Genomic DNA, 10,000 nt, shown 5'->3' on the forward strand with positions numbered 1-10,000 from the left:
CGATTTGTCGCTCATGACGCTCAATATCGCTTGAATTTATTTCAACGCGAGATACCTTGCCCAATAGCCAATAACAACACTCCAAGTTTCGACCCCCCCCCCCCCCCCCCCCCGCGCCTTCCCCTCCCAATCTTTTCATTGATAGCATAGTGGTCTAACCACTGCATCGTCATCTCTATAGATCCTATTATTGAATAATGAAATCTAATAACATAAATCCCATTCATCAACAAACCTGAAATACTTTTAATGAAAAAGAACAAAGCCGTACGTATAATGATTTCAAGGGTCTTTCATTTTCAGACGAAACACAACACAGCTTGCATATCACATAATTTATAAATATTAAAGCTGCTCGAGACTGCCTTGTTTTCCCAATCGAATCCATTACCCTAACCGTATTTGTGTGACAAATGTTTGAAGCGTGAGATGAATGTTGAGTAAATGGAGCTCTCTAATTCTAGAAATAAGCTTTGTTCTTGCTGGAATCGAATAAAAGTAATCAGAGACCGTCGCCCTTCTTCCCCAGTCAAATGGGAGGGATCGTGTTTCGTCGAGAAAAAAGAATGTTAAAAATCTTATAATGACAAAATGGCAGGGCATGAATTATTCACTCTCAAGCAACATGATTTGATTTATATATTCCGAAGAATCAGAGTTTTGTTTTTTAACCCTTACAACATTAGTGAGGGAAATGTTTTCAGATGATGACAAAAGAGTTGTATCGGAACCGCGGGTTTAGTTAGCAGTCGCCTGTAAGGTGCTTTGTTTCTTTTTTCGTTTTAAAACTAAATCCAAATCCTTGAAACAATGGTTGTATTGAAGGAAACCACATTTTGATTGGTCAAATAAACAGAAGTAGAGAAAAAAATGTACCTCATCCCCTAAGCGCGATAAGAATTCTGCAAACACTAAATTTACATTGGTAAATTTAATGGGATGAGAAAGAAAACATAATAGAACCGAAAAGGAATGAAAAATAATAATAATGATAAACTAAAAAAAAATAATAAAAAAGAAAAAAAGAAATATAAAGCAAAAAAACAAACCAAAACAACAAACAAAAAAACAAACCAAACCAGAGCAAATCAAGAAAAGAAAGACAAACAACCCCCCCCCCCCCCCCCAAAAAAAAAAAAAAAAAAAAAAAAAAAAAAAAAAAAACCCCCAAAAAAACAACAAAACAAACAAACAATGAATTCCACCCAAATTTCCACCCTCCCACCACCCCAGCCTCCTTTCCTTCCCATCCCCCATGATTCCCCCCCCCCCCACCCCACCACAAACAGTCGTTATTGAACTTGACTCCATGAATATTTAGTTGAGTGTCCACATGGGCAGCAGTACCAGTGTCTATTTTATTTCATTACCAAACATCGTCAGAAACTATCTAAAAAAACAAAACAAAAAAACAAAACAAAACAAACAAAACAAATCTAGGTCAATGCCTCCGATCTTCCAGTTCGGGCCTGGGAGGTCAGTTCAGACCAATCTTCTTGTCTCGTTTTGTAGTGAACGGATAAAACTTCTTTTTATTATGCCAATAACATGTTTTTTTTTCTAATAAGCAAACGCACAAAACAAGAACTGGGGATGTTTATCTTAAGAGTACCTGTAACTCAATTGCTAGAGCACTCACATCATTGTGCGGCTATCAGGCTTAGTGGTATGACACTCGCCTTTCGACTGGAAGATCCAGGGTTCGAGTCCCTCTTTTAGTGACACATAGTTGAATAATTGGGAAAGGCTATTTAATTTTTACTCATATTCTCTAACCGTACTCAGGTATAAAATGAGTACCCGACCGTTGTCTCTGTGAGAAAATTATATTGAATATCGCTTAACAAGCGTCGTGACTCGTCCTCCATGTTAAGTGATGCTGTCTGCTAGGGGTACTTTGTAAAGCGCCTTGAGCATGTTTAGTGGATATTGCTCTATATAAATGCTCAAGTTTTAAAAAAAAAATATGAACATCGGCCGATGCCAGTCCATTTTTTTTCTATCGCCTTTTTCCAGTCAAAATGATTGAGAAGCTGGGATTGTTAGAGGTGACGCAAAGTGCCACAGGTTTTACTAAAAAATTGGATAAATTTTTACTTCATGGGCCGTAATGTAGGATATCAAAGACAAAGTAGCTTTTTACTAACCGGGGTTAACTCTGGATGTAAAATACTTTGACTATCCCTTTATCATCATTTTTACTGGCGCTGAAATGACCTAAAAGCATTGCCGTCAAACTCACAAAAAAAAGCACACTGAAGAAAAACTGTTAGCCATATGAAATTATAAGAATTTCACTCGGCCACCTCGCACCCGATCTATTAATAAATATTTTTGAAATTAATGTTATGCTTGAATTCATCATTAACAGTGTTTCTGTTTTTGTCTTTAGTAACAATATCAAGGGGAATTTATGCAAATGGGTACATTTCAAATAATGCTGTGACCTATTATTTGAGACAACATATTTTGCTTTAAAACAACGATAACAAATATATAAATTTACATAACGTCTTTGGTTACTGTTAATAATCATCAATAATTTCTTGATGTTATTCTGTCTGAATTAATTATGTTAACAACACCACGTTTTCATCATCACGATGCTAAAACATTCGTCACTACAGCTTTATTTATTAAACGACGCGTGTGGTATGTGTGTGTGTGTGTGTGTGTGTGTGTCTGTGTGTGTGCGTGTGTGTGTGTCTGTGTGTGTGTCTGTGTGTGTGTGTGCGTGTGTGTCTGTGTGTGTGTCTGTGTGTGTGTGTGTGTGTGCGTGTGTATGGATAATAAATAATTATTATTACCAAAATGAAATTCATTATTATTCCCAAATTGAAAGAAATAACGCGTCTTATAAATATGACAATGGTAATAAACGATCATCTCAGATTTTTTATTTTTCAACACTTAATGAGGTGTCAATTTTATAGTGTCAACAAATCAGGACACACCTTATCTCGCAGTTGGTTGTGTGGTGTGAGTTTTACTTTGAATGTCCTAATTAGATATGCGTGCACACGATCTGTCAAAGAATGGTCACAGCTCGACGACGACATTGTCGCTGTTTTAAAAAAAAGTTTAAGTAATCATATGCATTTCAGAATGTTAACCCTTTAACGGCTGATTTTAATTTGGCAAACCATAATTTCCCCCCATATCTTTGTTTCTGTCTTTAAAGGCAGACATAAACTTTTCAGTTTTTCACCAACACAGGAGTAACTGAACAAATCTGAACATCTTAAGACAAAGGGGTGCATACCGGGGAAAAAAAATAATTCCAGGAGAGCTAGACATAATAAAAAAAAAAACAATTAAAAAAAAAACAAAAAAAAACAAAAAAAAAACAAAACAAACAATAAACGAAAAACAAACAAATAACAAAAAAAAAAAAACAAAAAACAAAAAACAAACAAACAAAACACAATAACAACAACAACAAAAAAAAACAAAAACAAAAAACAAAAAACAAAACAAAGACCAAAACCAAACCCAGTTACCAATAGGCGATCAGTTGTTCTATGATGGCCGAAGTGTGCCCTACCACACCGAAAACGGTTTATGTCGGTATGGATGCTCAGATCAAATTTAGAGTAAAAACTTTAAAATTTGGTTCATTGTATATTTTTGTTATATCGAGGACAATGGATACAGTTCCCGAATATGACAAAATATAGACTTTTTTGGGGGGTCATTTTTGTCATAAAACTACTTTATTGACATTCTGTTCACTCCAACTTAATACCGGTTTGAGGCGATTGGTAAGGAATGCAGTCCGATTCCCGTCGCTGTAGCACGCAGATTATACTTTTGAATGACAGTGTGCTGGTGGTTATTGTGATGGTTGTGGTAGTAGAAGAAGAAAAAGAAGAAGAAGAAGAAGAAGAAGAAGAAGAAGAAGAAGAAGAAGAAGAAGAAGAAGAAGAAGAAGAAGAAGAAGAAGAAGAAGAAGAAGAAGAAGAAGATGAAGAAGAAGAAGAGAAGAAGAGAAGAAGAAGAAGAAGAAGAAGAAGAAGAAGAAGAAGAAGAAGAAGAAGAAGAAGAAGAAGAAGAAGGAAGAAGAAGAAGAAGAAGAAGAAGAAGAAGAAGAAGAAGAAGAAGATGAAGAAGAAGAAGAAGAAGAAGAAGAAGAAGAAGAAGAAGAAGAAGAAGAAGAAGAAGAAGAAGAAGAAGAAGAAGAAGAAGAAGAAAGAAGAAGAAGAAGAAGAAGAAGAAGAAGAAGAAGAAGAAGAAGAAGAAGAAGAAGAAGAAGAAGAAGAAGAAGAAGAAGAAGAAGAAGAGAAGAAGAAGAAGAAGAAGAAGAAGAAGGAAGAAGAAGAAGAAGAAGAAGAAGAAGAAGAAGAAGAAGAAGAAGAAGAGAAGAAGAAGAAGAAGAAGAAGAAGAAGAAGAAGAAGAAGAAGAAGAAGAAGAAGAAGAAGAAGAAGAAGAAGAAGAAGAAGAGAAGAAGAAGAAGAAGAAGAAGAAGAAGAAGAAGAAGAAGAAGAGAAGAAGAAGAAGAAGAGAAGAAGAGAAGAAGAAGAAGAAGAAGAGAGAAGAAGAAGAGAAGAAGAAGAAGAAGAAGGAAGAAGAAGAAGAGAAGAAAGAAGAAGAAGAGAAGAAGAAGAAGAAGAAGAAGAAGAAGAAGAAGAAGAAGAAGAAGAAAAGAGAAGAACTAGTTGTAGTACTAGTTGTAATAGTGAAACGTAAGATATGATGCTAGATTAGAGTAAGATCAAACACCGCATGTAAAGGGGTAATGTTAGATTGATTAGCATAGTTCGATTACCATTTATGAATGTTAATGTTGAAAATTAGTATATTCATTGATTGCCATCGTAATGAAATGGTGTTTGTCGTATCCAAGACGTTCATTATTAAGACGGTAGAATAAATTGATTTGATTGGTGGGAGATTTATATTTTAATTCAGACGAGTGGTCGTTGAGTCGAACAGATGTTGGATTTACACTGAGATGGAGCTTTGGAGAATTTATTATTGTTTATTAATTCTCTCCTTACCGACCATTTTCAGTATTTCCCAAAATGGGAGGCTTACCAAGCAGAAACATTGATTTTAAAACTCAAACAATCTCTCTACAAAACAACTTTGTGTTCTTATTGATTAAACAAAGATCATTGTGATTTACAAAATAAATCTGAAAAAGAAAAACTGTATATTGTGTCGTGACAAATGTTACGCTATTGCTGTAGGTGGTAAGGAAAGGGTTAAACCAAAGTGCCATTAACTCTCTCCTCACCACCTGCAGCAAAATCGTCACATTTGTTACGACACAATAATACACATTTTTCTTATTCAGATTTATTTTGTACATCACAAAATTTGAAGAATTATCTTTGTTTAATTAATAAGAACATAAAGTTGTTTTGTAGAGAGCTTGTTTGAGTTTTAAAAATCTTTTTTTTTTCTGCTGGGTAAGCCTGGTATTTTGGAAGAATACTGAAAATGATCGGTAAGGAGAGAGTTAAGGACATGTGGTTGAGGTTTTATTCTGCTTTTACAAAGTTTTTAAACGAGACGGGAATACGTCTTTCTGGTCTAGTGGTATGGCACTCGGATTGTGACTTGCATTATCTGGGTTCGAGTCTCGCTGTGGGTTGAAGCAAACCGGCCTATTTGAACATGTTAAAAAATGTGTAGCTTTTATTAGATAAATGTAGTAGTCGCTAAAGTTGACTTAATAAATCAACAATTGACCACGACAAGGGTTAAAGTAACACTTCAGAATCCGAAAGCTTATGTTACTTTCATCATCTTTCATTTTCAATAAGTTTTATTGATTTAGAAATGCTCATGAAGTTCTGAAATTGGAACCAAATTTTCGTAATTTTACGAAATGTTCGTAGTTGTAGGCAGATCTGGTTGAAGAAATTTGAGTCCTTGAATTATGCTCTTACTCACGGCGGGATATCAATCTTAGTTAAAGAAAAACACAGTGGCATTAAAAACCTTAGTTTAAAAGAATATTGATAGATTATCGATTCTTGGAAAATTGAATCGTGGGATGACTTCGTAAGAATATCAATCAATTGCAAGACCTTTTTTCCGTTATAATCGTCAATAGGGCAGAGAACTCGTGGCGTCACACCTTGCTCTGTTCCGGTTCAAAACTTTTTGGAAGTGAGTAACCAATCCTTCGGACTAACAATGAATAGGTTACATATTGAATCTTGATATTTTAGGAGCAGGGCGTATAGGCAGCTGACGAAGTGAAGAATAGCGTGGATGATATAATCTTCATTGACGACCATCATTTCTTTTGACCTGAACATAAGATGGCATCACTCTGAAGCCAAACGATCAGCTGCATAAGGTATATATCCAGTCCTCCGGTGGGCTCCTTTCACTCTTCTAATAAGATTGGAACCAGTATTTTGACCTCACACTTTTGTTCCCTATTTGATCCAACTGACCTTTTCAAACAGTGACATAATTTGCCTGACGTGTAATATTTGCGTGTAAAAAAAAAACAAACAAAAATGAATAGAACAGCTTCAACACAGAACAAAATACCAAACCGGAACGTTTCGGACTCAAAACCCTTCTTCAGCCAACAAAGACAATAAAAACATAAATACATTACTTAAAAACCGAGATAAACGGCAGATCCCTTCTGTGTGTATTTTAAGTAATGTCGTTATGACTTTATTGTTTTTTTTGGGAAAAATACTGAATATAATCGATAAGGAGAGGGTTAAAATGCATTAAACGGTAGGGGCTGTCTGAAGCCGGTGATCGTAAAATACTAACGAAAGAGTGAAAATGGAGAGGCTTCGTATGGGAACAAAACAGACAATGGACGTTTCGGTTACAAACCCTTCGTCAGCACAACAATACACAAATTAACGTGGAAAACAAATAAAATAAAATGCAAAATAACTTGTATCGTTTGTACTCAATGGTGGTTGCAGTATTCATACTCTTTCGGTTAGTATGTTCAAATGTATTCTAGACGTCTATATGAATTTTGCTTTTTTTTTGTTTCTAATTGTTGGAGGATATATTGTAGGTGGTGGGGGGGGGGGGGGGGGGGGGGGTAGGGGTATTGAGTTTCAATGAAGAAATTTCATACTTCATACGACCCGCCGAATCCCCGATGATGAATGGACATTGTAAAAAAATAAATGACTGAATAAATATGTATTCGAATCTTGAAACCTGAATGAAACTTATCAACGTGTCACTCATACAAGACTACATGAGAAAAATAGTATTTCAATTATCTAATTAACTCTATTATAAGTTTGCTTTTACGACGAACAATTAACTCGTTCAAACGTTATAATAATGTAATAGAAGTAGCGATCTATTCTACCGCACACCAGCTGCGCTTTATACTATGGATCGATCATTTGATTTGCAGGACTTTTATCCAGTTAACCGCCGTACTCTGGAAAAACAAACAAACTCGTATTAAAAATTTTGGCCAGTAAACTCGTCCGTCAATAATTATGGATCGAGTTAAATGACTCTCATCTTGGAAAAAGCTCTCAAACCTGGGACTTCGCGAAGTCTCTGACCAGGTTTGAGAGCTTTTGCTGAGATGAGGATCATTTAAATCAATCGATATTTGAAGGACGGGGTTTCTTGCCAAATTTTTAGATATGAGATTTTCCGGTGCATGGCAGTTATCTGGTCAATCAAGTTGACTGTCGTACTCTGTCAAATTGCGCCACATCCACTAAACGAGCTCACACCGCTTTACAAGGGCTCCCTAGCCAACAGCAACACTGTAGGACGAGATATAACGTCTGTTAGGTAATAATTTTACAATTTTTTTTCTCGACAAAGACAGCGCTGTAACAACTAGATACTCATATTACACCTGAGTAAGGTGAGAGAATGTGAATAAAGACCCTTTGCTAAGAACTATGCGCCGCTCAGAGCTGGACTCGAACCAAGGACATTCAGATCCCAAGGCGAGTGTCATACTGCAAGACCACATAGCTGCACATTCAAATAACCCCGTTCGTCCAAATTTTCAAAAAAAAATCTCATCACCAAGTGGTGCTGGATTTGTGGTCATTGCTTTCCCGTCCTCCTATACTCTGATTTTCTCAGAAAGTCAGCATACCCCATACGTTATCTAATTATCCATTCTTTAAGATTATTTTCATCAAAATATTATTTCTATTCATCTGCAGATTCCGGACGTCTCACTGACCAAAGTGTTATTGTCGTCGAGTGAGGCCAGAGAAATATTAATGTTTTGTTTTCACTGTCCCCCAAGTTTTCACCCTTCAGAGCGCCCTCTGTCCCTGGACTATGCGTGCTCAACCCATCCCACATGTGAGTATAGTCAGAAGTGAACTATCTAGATATCTTTGAGTTCTACGATTTAAGTTGTGAAACAATTGTTGTTTTAGCTCGTCAAAATATGGGTATGAATGTGCTTTGTGCTGGCGGGAGGTCAGATGTAAACATTGCATATTTACATATCTTGGAACTCACCAATTGCTGCTAAGGAGCTTGTAACTAAGAACACAAAATAATGTAAACTAATCTGAAAACTCTAAACCGGGCAAAAGTCAAGCATTTCATGGATCATAACGGTTTACAGTTTGATTTTTGAAGATGTCTTGGCAACACACACACACACATATACACGCACACACACACACACACACACGCACACACACCCGTAAACGTTAAATCGTAACTATCACATGATCAGATAGTTAGAATCTATTGTGAGGTTATTACATTTAAAAACAGCGTCAATGCCTGTAAGGAGAAATCATTAAATATTGTGAGTGTATACGTCATGCTGGATTTCCTTATATTATCATTATAAGCTATTGTTTATGTGATATTTATTATATGCCACGGCCTTTTTGAAGTCGATAGTGCAAGGTGGTCTGATAATTTTTGAAAATAAAATTCCAAAACGCCAATATGAAGAAAAGATAGATTTCACTATCTTTGAATAAATAAGCATCATCAATTTTTAGACTGCCCATTTAACCAGCTAATTGATACCGAAACGCAAAATGTAAAATAACACTGTTATAATTTTAGAAATGGAGTTTACATACCGATGTATCTTGGATGTTGCTTGGGACCAATGTTAAAGCATAAGATAAAAGAACCCCCCCCCCCCCCCCGGAGTGGGGTAGGGTGATCTCTATTTCTTAATTTTTGTTTTCAAACAGACGGAAACATTTTCACAATACGTACAAAATCAACAAAACAAACCAGATAGAAAATGAATGGCGACCGGTGTCTGAACCTCAGCGTCTGGCGTGAATGTCTGAATGGGATTGTTTTGCGAGCAAGCGGTCAATAAATAGTGATATTGATTTGAGGGCTACGTAAAAGTGTTGCTGCTGTATAATGAGCGACAATACACATTTTCTTATTTTGCCCCCCCCCCTCTCTCCACCAACTTAACAAAAAGTCTTGACCACAAGGCTTCTACGTGGTCTCAAATATTAGACTCTTTGACAAGTTCTCAAATATTAGACTCTTTGACAAGTTCTCAAATTTTAGACTCTTTGACAAGTTTGAGGTAACTCGACGTGTACTAATTTGCATGTCAGATAATCCAAAAATGGTTATGGGCTCATTGTTGTAACGAAAATGCTCTTAAATCAACTCAAAATGTTGTCCATTACACCAATGTTAAACCAAGTCCATAATAATTGTGTTCGATTACCAGACCTGGTAATATGAGCACGTTGAGGTAAGGTCAAAATCTACCGCTATTTGGATCATTATTTTTTTTTCTGTCCAAAATAAAATAAAATAAGATCAAGTTTTTTTTTAATAGCCGTGGGGTATGCGATCTATATATACTCTGCTTTTAATTCCATAAGCTACATTCTTCAACAACCTGTGTTATTGTTGTTCAAAGTTTAATTTTTTTCAAACAAAATCGTCCATTAAATTAAATAATTTATTAAACAAAGTTAAAATAAACAAATTTATTAACAAAGTTAAAGCTTTAACCAAACAGCGATTTTCATTGTTTAATGTTTCAAAAATTGGGAGTAGATACATATT

At 35.7% G+C, this 10,000-nt stretch overlaps 1 protein-coding gene across 1 annotated transcript in view; it reads left to right on the forward strand.

Moving 5' to 3' along the window:
- Positions 1-10,000, forward strand: part of LOC144972876 (uncharacterized) — a 46,556-nt gene that overhangs the window by 8,351 nt on the left and 28,205 nt on the right. Inside the window, exon 2 of the mRNA XM_078914641.1 lies at positions 8,143-8,287. Within this exon, the coding sequence (XP_078770767.1) occupies positions 8,203-8,287 (85 nt within the window). The 5' untranslated portion in view covers positions 8,143-8,202. The remainder of the gene's footprint in view (positions 1-8,142; positions 8,288-10,000) is intronic.

This window comes from Berghia stephanieae, chromosome 5 (genome assembly GCF_034508935.2).
Source record: "Berghia stephanieae isolate SIO BIC M18660-M18661 chromosome 5, UCSD_Bste_1.3, whole genome shotgun sequence".
NCBI lineage: Eukaryota > Metazoa > Mollusca > Gastropoda > Nudibranchia > Aeolidiidae > Berghia > Berghia stephanieae.